Source organism: Gnatocerus cornutus, chromosome 1 (assembly GCF_029298725.1).
Source record: "Gnatocerus cornutus isolate USDA-ARS CGAHR chromosome 1, icGnaCorn1.1, whole genome shotgun sequence".
Classification (NCBI taxonomy): domain Eukaryota; kingdom Metazoa; phylum Arthropoda; class Insecta; order Coleoptera; family Tenebrionidae; genus Gnatocerus; species Gnatocerus cornutus.
Window position 1 is genome coordinate 13,378,166 of NC_142233.1, and position 13,882 is coordinate 13,392,047.

At 29.0% G+C, this 13,882-nt stretch overlaps 2 protein-coding genes across 3 annotated transcripts; both read right to left on the bottom strand.

The window, feature by feature from the left end:
- Positions 1 to 343: 343 nt before the first annotated feature.
- Positions 344 to 7,678, bottom strand: LOC148180398 (uncharacterized). Its single transcript, XM_088039768.1, has 5 exons — positions 7,537 to 7,678; positions 4,647 to 4,743; positions 4,464 to 4,596; positions 4,214 to 4,420; positions 344 to 1,124 (listed from the first exon to the last, which is right to left on the bottom strand). The coding sequence occupies exons 2-5, from the start codon at positions 4,663 to 4,665 to the stop codon at positions 449 to 451; spliced, it is 1,035 nt and encodes a 344-aa protein (XP_087895894.1). The 5' UTR covers positions 4,666 to 4,743; positions 7,537 to 7,678; the 3' UTR covers positions 344 to 448.
- A 2,120-nt stretch (positions 7,679 to 9,798) lies between these two features.
- LOC148180399 (clotting factor B-like) lies at positions 9,799 to 10,970 on the bottom strand. 2 transcript variants are annotated; one of them, XM_088041482.1, is made up of 3 exons: positions 10,830 to 10,970; positions 10,146 to 10,775; positions 9,799 to 10,094 (listed from the first exon to the last, which is right to left on the bottom strand). In XM_088041482.1, exons 1-3 carry the CDS (start codon positions 10,900 to 10,902, stop codon positions 9,799 to 9,801), a joined length of 999 nt encoding a protein of 332 aa, XP_087897608.1. In that variant the 5' UTR covers positions 10,903 to 10,970. The 2 variants fall into 2 exon arrangements, with proteins under 2 accessions (XP_087897608.1, XP_087897601.1); XM_088041475.1 differs by having other exon boundaries at positions 10,146 to 10,778.
- Between the last annotated feature and the right edge of the window lie 2,912 nt (positions 10,971 to 13,882).

Consider the following 13,882-nt stretch of genomic DNA (forward strand, 5'->3'; position numbering starts at 1 on the left):
AAATTTGAAGCTAAATGACATTTTTTTTATATTCAGATGGTTTTTGAGGCTGTATTTGCAAACAAGAGCTCAAAATCCATAAAATATTGAGTTTTTAACAAAATTCAGCGGTGAATTCTAGAAAAATCGACAAAAATATCTATGAAATCTGCAAAACTCACCTAAACTTAAAGCTTAATGACAAGTTTTTATTTATTCAGACTGCTTTTAAAGCTGTTTTTGCACAGAAAAGGTTGAAATACATAATATAATAAGTTTTTATTAAGGTCTTACTTACTTACTTACTTTTGTAGTATTAAAACTTGACTTAAAACAATTTCTTTTGATCCGCGCGGACCTTAAACAGGCTATTTATTAAATTATTTAGAAATAATTTATTTATTTAAAGCTGGACAACTGTGAATACAGTATTTTAAGTTAATTAATTAGAAATAAACAGTAAGAGTTTTCATCGAGTTTTCTTCTCCAAAACGTACACGTGGGAGTTGGAGTATCCATATTTATAGTACGCCAGGAAAGGGAAGACCTTCATGAGCCACATCGAAAGATATTGCGTGTAATTATGATACACCTTGAAGATGGTAAACTGCAGCGTCCAAACCGTGAAGATCAAAAACCGGTAGGTCAAATTTTGAAGAAAACTCAGCCGAAGAAGCAACTTTGTACCCTCCAGATTATTATTCTCTGACCCCTCCAAAAGCCGATAGGCCAAATTCAAATAAATCCTCGTGTTTAAAGTCGGATTCATCGCCCACATTCCATTCGACAGATGACCGGCCATTGTCAAAAAATCTTTCTCTTTTTGCTCCATCGCTGGTTTGAACACTCTTTCTCCCAAGAGTTGGCAAATTCGGGTTGTTTCTTCCACGGAGTCTCGACAGATGTTGAATTGGTCTTCGATTCCCATGAGATAACCGATGACTCTCCATAGGTGCACGAAACTCTTCCAGTCTTCGTGGTCGAGGTTGAATAAACCGATTTTTTCTTTCTGGGCGAGGGCGAAGCCCATGAAGCCGAATTGGGTGAGCGCCATGTCTTTTTGTGTGATTCTTTGGCCGGTGGTGCTGTGTCTTTTACTGGCGGAGTTGTGTTTGGTTTTTACGTCGAGGAGGGACGTCCACAGTCTGAAAGGAAAATTGAAGTTGGTGGCGTATTAAATAGAGGAGAAAATTTAAACCAAGTTTTCTTTTGCTCATTTTGATTTAGTATCAAGAAGCTTCGAAAATTCTGGTCCTAAAATTTTGTAATTTAGCACCGTTGATATACAAGCCAGGACTAGTAAAACCCGCAAATTTTACTATTTTCGGACGAAAACTGCTAAAGTGACAGTAATTAATATAAAAGGTTAGATTTTTTTGGTTTGTCTTAAAATAAATATTCCTAAAACTTTTTTTCAAAAAATTTTGTTCCATGTTCTAAAATTTTGTAATTTGGCACAATTGATGAACAAGTTAAAATTAGGACAGCCTTCAAATTTTACCCTTTGCGGATTAAAACTGTAAATGTTAAAATATTTAAAAAAAATGAGAGGACATTTTGGTTTCTTTAAAACAAAATATTCTAAAAATTGTATTTTTATTTTAAAATTTTGTAATTTGACACAGATAATGAAAAAGTGAAAAATGGTAAAGGCTCCAAATATTACTGTATGTAAATTAAAACTACAAAACTTACAGGTATAATAGAAAACGAAATTTCTGGTTTTTCAAAAAATAAAAAAATTTCAAAATCCTGTTTCATATTCTAAAATTTTGTAATTTGGTACAGGTAATGAAAACTTCAAGATTAGTAAAACCGCTAAATTTTATTATCCGAAGATTAAAACTGTCAAAGTTACGGAATTTTTCATTAAAAAAATAAACGAATTTTTGATTCCCCTGAAAAAAATTCTAAAAATTCTGTTTTAATTATTTTTATTTTTGGCAGAGTTGATTAACACACCTAAAGTAATAAAACCTCTAAATTTCACTTTGTAAAGATTAAAACTGACAAAGTTAAAGAATTTATTAAAAAATGGTAAAAATTTTTGGTTTGCCTATAACAAAAGTTTTGCTTCATTATCTAAAATTTTGTAACTATGCACAGTCAATGTACAGGGTGATTTTTAAAAAACGGCAGGCGTTGTAGAAGTTTTATTTATGAACCGATTTCAAAAATTAAACAAACAAACGAGAGAGTCTGCTTAAGTTTTAGTAAGTGTTAATTCAATGGTTTTTAATTTACTATAAACTGATGATTTTAGAATTTTTCTAAATGTCTTAGTATCTTTTGGGCGATATTCAACTTTCTATTTTAAATTGGCACCCATATTTTTTTTGCATAATTTGGAAGATATTAATTTTCTTGATTCAGAAATGTTTAATATGTTCTACTTTTACAAAAAAATATTAAAAAAAAAATATCAAAATTGAAAAAAAAATAGGCAATAAAAGTTAATAAAATCTAGGTGCATGGTGTCAATTGTGCAATGAAAAAAAAACGGGATGGCGTTTCAACAGTATTTCAAATAAATTAGGTAGATATTTTTTCTGATTTGTAATTAATATTGTCTTTTGTTATCAATAATTTCAGAAAAGATTTCCAATCCTTTCTGTTATTTGGTGATTTTTGACATTACAATAACGGTATTGTGTTATTTGACAGGACGCACCCAGATTTTATTAACTATTATTGCCTAATTTTTTCATTTTTGATAATTTAAAAAAATATATTTTTTGTAAAAGTAGAACATATTGCATATTTCTGTATCAAGAATATTAATATCTTCCAAATTATGAAAAAAAAATATGGGTGCCAATTTAAAATAAGAAAGTAATATTGCTCAAAAGATTCTAAAATCGTCAGTTTATAGTAAATTAAAAATCATTTAATTTGTTTCTAAAATTTTTGAAATCGATTTATAAATAAAAATCCTACAACGGCCTGCCGTTTTTTAAAAATCACCCTGTACATACATACATATAATTCAAGATTTGCATATCTGCAAAATTGACTTTATAAAGATTAAAACTGCCAAAGTAACAAAATTTAATCAAAAACAGATACAAATTTTGGTTTTAAAAATAAAAATTTCTAAAAACTTTCATTTTTTTTTTTTTAATTTTTAATTTGACACAGTTAATAAACCAATTTAAAGCCGTAAAACCCTCAACATTTTTTATAGTAAAGTTAAAATTGTCAAAATTTTAGAATTTAATAAACGATAAAAATTTTCAGTTGATCTGAAATTGAAATTTTCAAAAAATTCGGTTTTTGTCTTAATATGTATTTTAAAATTTGCCACAATAAATAGACAAGTTCATATTAGTAAAACCTTCAAAATTTTGCTTATTGCAAATTAAAATTACCGAAGTTACAGAATTTAATAGAAAAGGCTAAAAAATTTAAATAATTAATTTAAAATTGAGTAATTTGAAGCAAGTTTATAAACAAGTTAAGATTTGTAAATTTTCCAAATTTCAATTTCTGCAGACGAAAACTGTCAAAGTTACAAACTTTTAATATAAAATGCAAAACATTTTCGGTTCGTCTAATTGTAAAAAACGTTTTCTAAAAAATTTGTTTTTAGTTCTAAAATTTTACAATTTGGCACACTAAATTAAAAAGGTAAGATTTGTAAATCCTACAAATTTCATTTTGTGAAGATAAAAAGTGCCAAAGTTACAGAATATGATAGAAAACGGTAGAAAAATTTTATTTGCCTAAAAATAAAAAAAAAATCAAAAAACCCTTTCTTGTTTTAAAATTTTGTGGATAAACAAATCAAAAGTACACTTTTTAAGTTTAACTATCTTCAGACTAAAGCTGCCAAAGTTACGACAATTAATCGAATACAGCAAACATTTTTTTGTTCGTTCGAAAATAAAAATTTTGAAAAATTATAAAATTTTGTCATTTGGCACATTTGATAAACAGATCGCAACTAGTTTAAAATCCAAATTTTACTGATTGTAGACTAAAACTGCTAAAGTTACAGATTTTTATATAAAATATAAACATTGAAAATATGAAATTAAAAAAATTCGAATTCTTTTTCCAAAATTTTGTAATTTGACACAATCGATAAACAAGTCAAAAATAGTAAAACCTTTAAATTTTACCGTCTAAAGATTAAAACTGCCAAAGTCGCAAAATTTTATAGAAAATGTTCAGTACTTATCGTAGCAAACAAACTGAAAAACGCTAATTTACGTGAAGTAAAACGAGAACTTACTTTGATCCAGGAGCGAAATCATCGTGGTACCAAATCCACATATGAAAAACTGTAGACAAGTACCTCCGATAAGCCGTCAAAGGACACCCAGACATTTTCGTGTACTGAAGAATCCGAAGAATAGATGGCACAGATAGAATTGTAAGAAGACCAAGAAATTTACCATACAACATAGCAAAAATGTTGTCGTAAAAAACTTTCTGACCTCTATAAACCTCAATTTATTGACGAACTAAAGAAACAAACTCACCTTTTGTACAACGTTTCATCATAAAACTGTGGCAAATTCACATTTTCGTTGAACGCTTTTGAGGTTTCATCACAGGAGCATTTTTCGCCTTCATTGAGCAAACGTTGAACGAAGTCTTCGGCGTCGAAGCGTTCTAAAAAAAGTGTGAAAATTTAATTTGAATTAGAATATTTGAGGATTTACCGTCAAGTGCTTGGACCATTTTTGGTCTAGTTGAGATAGGATGACAGTATGCTGAGTCTTGTCAAACTTGGGTGATTAGATCGTTGCTTGTAAGGCTCTGCAAATCAATAAATTTAATGAGATTACTTTAATTTTATTTTACCATAGTTCTTTAAAGCAACCATTAATACATTATTCATCTGTAACGTAATTACGAAAAGTAAATTTCTATATTACGGCATTAGAATTTTATTCTATGTTCCAAAATTATACTAGAACAAGGTTCATTATTAAACGAATTTCGGTGGCTTTTATTGTGCTGGAATGAGAAGTCAATACAAATTCAATTCATGTTTGGCGAACTATAAATCTAACTCAATATACAATTTTTAAGAGCAAGTTGCAATAATTTTATCAAATTACTAATGAAAACTGCCCAAATTACTAAATTTTAAGAAATTTTGAAAAAGTTTTTAGATTAGATGAAAATCAAAATTTCAATTTTTCTCTTTCGAGCTTCCGAATTTTTAAATTTAATACACCTAACAAATGAGGCTTAAGCACTAATTCTCTAAAATTTTATTGTGTTTGACTTAATACTGCATAAATTACGAAACTTTATAAGACATTTAGAAAACAATTTTGTTAGAATATAAATCAAAATTTTAAAAAATCCTGTTTCATGCTCCAAAATTTTAATACTTTGTCCACTTAACAGACAGGTCTAAATTAGTAATTCCTTCAAATTTGATTGGTTTAGAATTAAAATTGTTCAAGTTACGTCAGACTTAAAAAAAATTGATTTGAATTAAAAATCAAAATTTTAAAAAAATTATTTTTGTGCTCTAAAATTTTGAAATGCAACTCGTCCAAATTTCATTGTTCGGGAATTAAAACTGCCCAAATTACGGAATTTTATTACATCGATCAGGAAATTTTTAGTTTGAATGAAAATTAAAAGTGTTAAAAAACTTCTTTCGTGCTTAAAAATTTTGATATTTCGCCCACAACAGCAGTAATTTCTCCAAATTTGATTGGTTTCAAATTAAAATTTTCCAAATTACGGATTTTTATAAAACTCTTGAGGAAGTTTTTAGTTTGAATGAAAAACAAAATTTCTAAATATTGATTAAATAATATATAATAAATAATAATAAGTAAATTTTGAAATTTAGCTCACTCAAAAAACAAATTTAGAACAGTAACTCTTCCAAATTTTATTGTTTTTGACTTAAAACTACCAAGTAAGGGTACTTTAGAGGACTTTTAAGAATTTTTCTTATTTGAATGAAAATTAAAATCAACAAAAAATTTATTTCATGTTTTAAAATTTTGAAATTTAGTGCACTTAAGAAACAGGTTTAAGGCTGTAACTCCTAAATTTCATAGTTTTTGAATTAAAACTGCCCATGTTACGGAGCTTTAAGAACTCATGTAGAAATTTTGTTTAAATAAAAATCAAAATTTCAAGAAAAAAATCTTTTTAAGGCTGACACGATCACATTTTTTCTCAAATTTTTACGAATAAAAATTTGAGAATTTTTTTGTCAAACTGCCGTTCAAGATTTGTCACAAAATTAGTGGAGAAAAATGATTCCTCTATGTTAACCTCCAAAATCAGCGGTTTGCACATTTATTCCCTTCATTTGGCGCATTGTTACTGCGAAAAATTGTGAAATTAATTAAATCATACAAATTTTACTGTCTTCACTGTCGCGATGGAAATTTGGGAACAAATTAAAAACTATTTAAAAGTCCTATTCCTGCTCATTTTTTTTTAAATTTAGCACACCAAAAGAACAGGGCTAAAGCAATAATTTCTTCAAATTTCGTTGTTTTGGAAAATTGTCTCAATTACTAAGTTACTAAATTTCATGACGTCCTGAAATTTTTGGTCTGAATAAACTTTTTTTTTTAAATATCTTTTGTGCTTTAAAATTGTGAAATTTAAAATATTTTAGAAATAGATCTAGAGTAGTAACTCGTTTAAATTTCATTATTTTATAATTAAACTGCCCAAGTTAAAGGACCCATGAGAAAATTTCGTTACAAAAGTAGTAGATGCCCCATCAAAATTAGAACTTTTAATTGCGTTTTATTTTTTATAAAATTTTGACGCCTTTATTATTTGACAATTCTCTTTTGACAAGTTCTAAAGTACTTTAAAAGCTAGCCATTTATTTATTAAACAAGAACTAAAAGTGAGTATTTTTATTACTATACGGGCTATTGACCATGGAAGATGAAATGGATCAACACGTCGTATGATAAAAACACTTTTATTTCGTGTTTTTTACAAGATTTTTTATTATTTAGAAACTTAAATACATTAAAATAAAGATTTAACACATTTTGGTATGGCAAATTTTGATAACTGTTTAATGAATTTGGTATTCAATAATTGCATTTCAGTTAAATTATAGATTATGGTCTACCTGTCTCTATTTTTTAGTTTTTTTTAGTTATTTAGATTTGATGAAGAATGTGGAAACAAAATTTACATTTTTTAATGAAGATACAAATAAATAACGTTTCACTGGTTGCATTTAATTTTTTTCTGACAGTTTGACTTTTTAGGCAGTGCAATTTTTTTTTCTGACTATGTCAGTTTAAAAAAGATATATTGGTCTCTCTGCCCTTTTGGAAAACTTTTTAACATGTCTTGACAATTCTGCATATTTGTTATTTGTTGGCACTTTAATATTGCAAAATGTATGTTTTGAATAATCCGGTCAGGGTCCCATTTCATCAAGTTCCGATAAACGGGTTTCTACTGTATGTACATGCAAAAACGGGAATTGCAATTAAACTTCCAGTAATTGCATAATAATTTAACTAAATTATTTGTATTAACACACCACAGCACAGGGACAAATGCAGTTGAAATGGTAATAAATAATTGAGTACTTACTGACCACTAATTTTATAATAAAGAGCACTTGAACTTCATTTTTTTGTTAATAACTTTGATCTGCACAAATCCACAATAATTTTAATGCACAACTTTCATTTGTTAGAGAGGAACTGTGTGATATTCGATATCTTGTCTGAGCTGTAGTGGAGGAAAGTGAAAGTTGAGTTTCTTCAGTAGTTTCATATGTAAGAGTTAGTTACCTCAGTGTGTCTGTCGTAGTTCATCAAATAACATGGCGATGAGACAGGATGACATGTTTTTAATCAGAATCACTTCAAAATCAACATCTCTTTAAAAAATGGTCTTAAAATTTTCCTACAAATTGTGTACAAGCAATTTTACGATTTTACGTGCATGTACAAGTTCTGCAAAAGAAAGCACCTGGATGTGTGTAAAGTGTCGTTTTTCACTCGGCGTTTGACTTCTGCTCGTTCGAAAAACTTTCACTTTACACACTTGTTACATAAATTATTACACTAGTCAACACATTTTGGAAAAAAAATGGAAAGTCATGTCTAAAGAGAAGAGAAGATTCTAAAAATCCGTTTTGCTCTATCAGGTCCGGATTGAGAGATATATTTTTGTAAAATATTTTTTTAGATTCTACCGTACAAAAATTATTTTCCTTATATTTTCTTAAAAAGTTAAGGAATTGCTCGACAGTGTTTTAAAAAGATTATTTAATAAACTTGCCAACGACTTATAAAAATCATCGCTAAGTTAAGTACTTTCTATGATATTTTTGAAAAACTGATTTTACTTCCTGAAAAAAATCGCTGTTTTTGTGATTTCCAAACGCAATTTTGCATATAACTTCAGAATTATTACACCGATTTTTTATTGTAATGCATCATTAAAAAGTTTGCAATTTTGCCTTTTTGACGCGCTGACAAATGCAATGCTATCTCTTATCGTTTAGAAATTACAGAACAAACATTCTAAAGTTTTTCAAAAAATAAATCTTTTTAAAATTTTTTGACTATTTTATTGAAAAATTAATGTCATTGCTTACAAAATCGTAAAATTCCGGCACATACATATTAAGCAGTTTCAAAATGACTTTAATGCTAACACAGGCCAGAATAATACATTTAAGAAAACTTTTTGAAGATAAAGAGCTCTTAGTTTGTTGATAGATAAAAAAAATTAGAGGGTGGAAATGTTTGAAAGAAATTGTTCCAAAAACTGAGAAACTCAATGGGTAATTGTTAAACACAAATATGCGCCAATCTCATAAAAAATACGCGGAGGTAAAAATTTATTTTTTGCTTTTTTACCTGAATTTTTTTCCGGGCAATGTAGTGAGCTTTCAATTTTACAAAAATTTTATTAGAGGCACAAAAAATTATGTAGATTGATACAAAAATGTTTTCTAATTTATTGGAAATATAAAAAAAACGAGCAACAATTTTTAGCTGTTGCTGAATAAATTTAGCCTATTTATGAACTTCCATTCTGACTAGTCAAAGTGTATTCAGAAACGCGAAATTGATCAAAAAATTACAATTTTGTAAGCATTCAATGTGAAATTTTGACAAAAATTTCGATATTTAACAGAAAGTGTTTAAAAAAGGCTCTAAACTCTTTATCATATAACTTCAAAACGACAAGAGACAATAACGTGTTTAACACCGCGTTAAAAAGCAGAGATCTCACTCTTTAAAATAATATATTATATTGGAAAATTAAAATATTAATTTAAAAGTTCTATGCAAAAAAGTATAAAACATTTTTTAAAAACAGTTTGTTTTTCAAACATTTTATATCAGTTTTTCTCAAATATCTTGGCAAAAACTGACTCCTCCGGCAACTTCTTTGTTGGAAAGCTTATTTAGTTTTATTTCTAATAACATATTATATATTATAATAAAATAGTTTTATAATTTTGCAAATTGTTAAGCAAAACTAAAAAAAACAAAAGTGAACGCCAGGTACACAAAAAAAACTTATTTTACAAATATTTCTAAGTTCTGACGTGATGAGCAAAAGGGACTTTGGATTTAGAATCAGAAGGCAATTTTCCAGTACAAATTTTGTCCAATTTTTTTTGTTTCAAATTTTCCTTATTTTCATCTAAATTTTTTTTATATTCTTGTTAGATTTTGGCTACTGTTTTTAATTGCTATCAACGACAACGAAATGTGTTCATAAAATCACCTTGTATAATCCCACAAGACAAAGTAAATTGTCAGGATTTTGGAGAAAAAAATTAAGTAGATAAAGCGGAAAAATCATAATTTATTTATGTTTAATAACATTTTATTGCCCACCCCAGACGATTTTTTCTATCCAATTCAAATATTTGGACACACTCGTATACACCGAGGGAGATCCCCCCATGCACCCTGATTGCCCAAAAGACGCCACTCCCACAACAATGGGCATATCAGCAAACCGCGTCAAAAGAGGTCCTCCAGAGTCACCCCCACAAATATCGCTCTTTTCGCCCCGTGCACACACCTGATTCTCTGTTATCTCATTAGAGTTTCTATATTTCTTCTTACATTCCTCTGGAGGGAAAAATGAGACAAACCCTTTTTGCAAAATGTCAGTTTCTGCAAAAAAAATAACAATAAAAATGCAATAAAGATGTACTTAATACCAACCGGGTTTGTCCACTTCTCCCCAACCCAAAATAACGAGCTCTTCAGGGTAAGACGTGTTGGAGTGAAGACACGCTGGTTGAAACTCCACTTTTTTTTCCAGTTTGATCAAACCTAAATCGTTGAATCTTTTTTTTCTGTTGAACTCCGGATGGATCATCGCTGTGGCGACTTTATAATCAGTTGTCTCATTGACCACAGTGAAGTTCCTTCGGACTTTACCCACACCTAAACTCACAATTTTCACGTCTCCTTCCAAATTCCACAAGCAATGAGCCGCTGTCAGAACGTAGTTTTCCGAGATTAGGATTCCTCCACATACAAACTTGTACTGATTTTCAGTTGGCGCGAACACCGACAGAGCGGCTATAAACGGATAGTCTTCAGCGTCTGCATCCACTCCTCCTGCAATTTGGTAGACCAAAGGGTTGTCTTTCTTGTATTTCCCGCAGGCTATTTGAGAGCGTCGTGGTAACGTATCAATGTGACGTCTTTGCGGAGGACAACATACAATTTCTACAAAACCAGAGAAACCACAGCGTGGGAAGTTGTGGTAGCCGAGTTTTTGCACTTGAGTGAAGGCTTCTGGACAGTCGTGGATTTTCGTGCAGATGCCGGATGAACATGGCGAGTCTTCTAGAACACAAGTAAGTATTTCTTCTGTTGAAATTCAAGAGGTAATGTTACCGAAAAGAGGAGGATCACAAGACACTGAAATAAGAAGTAAGAGAATGCCAGCACTAAAGGTTAAAAGTGTCATTTTAATTCGATGTTTTGTGCACTCCGAACCACGCCAAACTAAAATGTTAATTAATTCGGAAATTTATATAAAAGGTTAAGATGATTCAACTTGGGATTTTACACGGAAGGGTTTCTGCGGCTCGCTTCTGTTTTTCCATTGTCCGGAAGAGGTTTGCGTTGAGGTTTGATAAGTCTTATCTTAAGAAATAAACGGTGGTTTCTGAGAATTTAGTACCGGTTTTTGGTACTTTAGTTTGATCTCCACTGTAAAGAAAAAAAAAACCGTCACAGTTCCAAGAACTTTGATGGTTTTGTTGATTTTTCACCAGGATGCGGTAAACGCTACTATTTTTCCAATCTCTTTATTATGTAGTTTGGAAAAATGTGCAATGGAATCTTGAATTTACGTTTTTATACAAGGTGTTTATAAATGTCTCTAGCATCAATGGTGGCTAAGAAATGTCAAAAAAAATTGCCGCTTATTAAAAATGTGGGTTTATATTTTTCAACTAACATTTGTAGTCAACCTCAATCATAAAGCTAAGTTAAAAAAAATATTCTAGTTGTGGTTTGAAATCTGAAAATCATAAAATTGAACACAAAACTGATTCTGAAACATCGCGTCGTTGACGTAAGTGACATAATAAATCATTTTCAAGATAGTAAAATTCACTATAAAAACAAAGCGGCAAAATAATGCTTGACAGGAACTCCAGAGCCACTCTTGATGCTAGAAACATTTATAAACATTTTATAGAACTGCAGCTTTATTATTCTTTTCTAATTTTTTTTTGATTGTAAGTTTGTTATTCTTTTGATTTATTGAGTTATAATGTTATCTTATCTTTTGAGTTTTAATGTTGTTTTATAGAGTCCACCGAACAAAATTACAATTAAATTTGAACACTTAAATTTTTGAATTTAGGATAGCTAAGACCGAATTCTTAGCAATAAAATCGCAAAAAAACGACATCGAAAATATGAAACATTGAAAATTCCGGATTTTTTTTTACCGAAATAAAATTATTTCCGAATATTATTTCCGAATTTGAGCAACTGAATTTTGAATCTAGAATATTTAAAACCGGATTCTTAGCCAAATAAACGCGAATAAAACGATAGCAAATTTGCAAATGTGTGGTTCTATCAGTCATATGTTATATTATGACAAAAAATAAAATTCCGGAAAATTTTCCAACCCGAAATGAAATTAGGTACATTCGAATTTGAGCAGTTAAAGTTTTGAATTTGGAATATTTAAATCCAGATTTTTAGCAACAAAAGTGCGTGAAAAACGATGGCAAAAACCGCAATTTTCTCTCTGTCATTTGTGTTCCGAAGATATGGAGTATTGGAAATTCCGGAAAAAATCTACAGAAATAAATTTACATTCTAACTTGGGCAAAAGTTTTTGAGTCCGAAACTTGTAGGACTAAATTTTTAGCAACAAATGTGTGAGAAAAACGATGGCAAAACCGCATCTTTCTGTCATAGTTCTGAAGATATGGGAAAATCCGGAAAAAAAATTACCGAAATAAAAATTATTAATAGGTACATTCTAATTTAAATTAATTTACTTAGCGTTTCTGCAATCGAGCCTTAGATTTTCTTTACAATTAGTCACAAATTATAATAATTTTGATTAATTTTAGATTTTTTCTCTAGCTTTTCTACGTTAGAATTTTCTTTTTAATTTTTTTAAGATTCTCGGTTCTAGTTAAATTTTCTCGTTTATTCTTTCTAGGTTTTCTTGAAATTATTTTTATATATTTTTTAGATTCTCCGGCGTCTGTTTCAATTCACTTTAAATTTTGACGTTTTTTAAGAGTTTTTTTTATATTTCCTAGATTTTCTCTAAATTTTCCCTAATTCTCCATTAATTTTCCAGACTTTTTTTGGTTTTTCTTTGTTTTTTTAAAGACTTCTCATAAATCAGTGACCTTTGTATGTATTTGTATGAATTTTATTTTATATTCATGAATTCGAGTTTTCTAGATTATTACGTTTTATACACAGGTGTCCGAAAACTCATGACTCACAGAGCAAGGAAGGGTACCGGCAGCAATACAGATGTTAAATTTCAAAACAAAAATTTATTAAGTTTAATAGTATTCGATGAAGGATAAAAAATTAACAACCAATGACGAAAGCTTATTCTAGAGGTGGAGTAGAAAACCATCCCAATTTCCTAGGCAACGAAAGTCTGACCAATGGACGATAGTATGTGTCCATAGTTACCGATTTTCAAATTCTATTCAGCTTCCGGATTGGCTATCCTTTTTTTGTCTTAACTTGATTATTTTTTGAGCTAGAAAATTTTTGTTTCGAAATTTTGGTTTAGAATTGTTGACTTCATAAGCCATTTTTCTTTAGATTACGAGTTCTGGGACACCTGTATATTTTTTGTTTTGTTTTAATTGTTTTAGATACTTAATTTTCTCTAATAACTTCAAGAATTCAAGATTTCATATTTTATAATTCTTTTAGATATTTTTAATTTTAGATATTAGATGCATCTTAGTGTCACATTATTTTTAATATTTTACTCGTATAATTTATATCTGTATAGATTTTCTAAATTATCTCTATATTTTCTTGTTTCAATACTGCAGGATTATTACTGAATTTTATTTAGATTCTTCTTTTTTTTTAATTCTTTTTGTGTTAATTATGCTCAAATTCTATCAAGACGTTCTATATTTTATTTTCAGATTTTTTTAGATTTTTTTAGAGTCTCTAGTTGGTTTTAGATTATCTTTATATTCTCTCTTATTTCTGTAGATTCTCTCCAATTCTTTTATATTTTCTGCATTTTTTTCTTAAATCTTTCTACATTCTTTTGGATGTAATGTTGATTTTCTTTAGAAATGCATCAATTCTGTAGAAATGATTTTTAGATAATTTTGAGTATGTTTAGAGTTTTTTCTAGAGTTCTATTTACTTTGTTCTTGAATTTGATTTATAGTGTCATTTTTTTATATTCTTTGATTTTGTTTAGC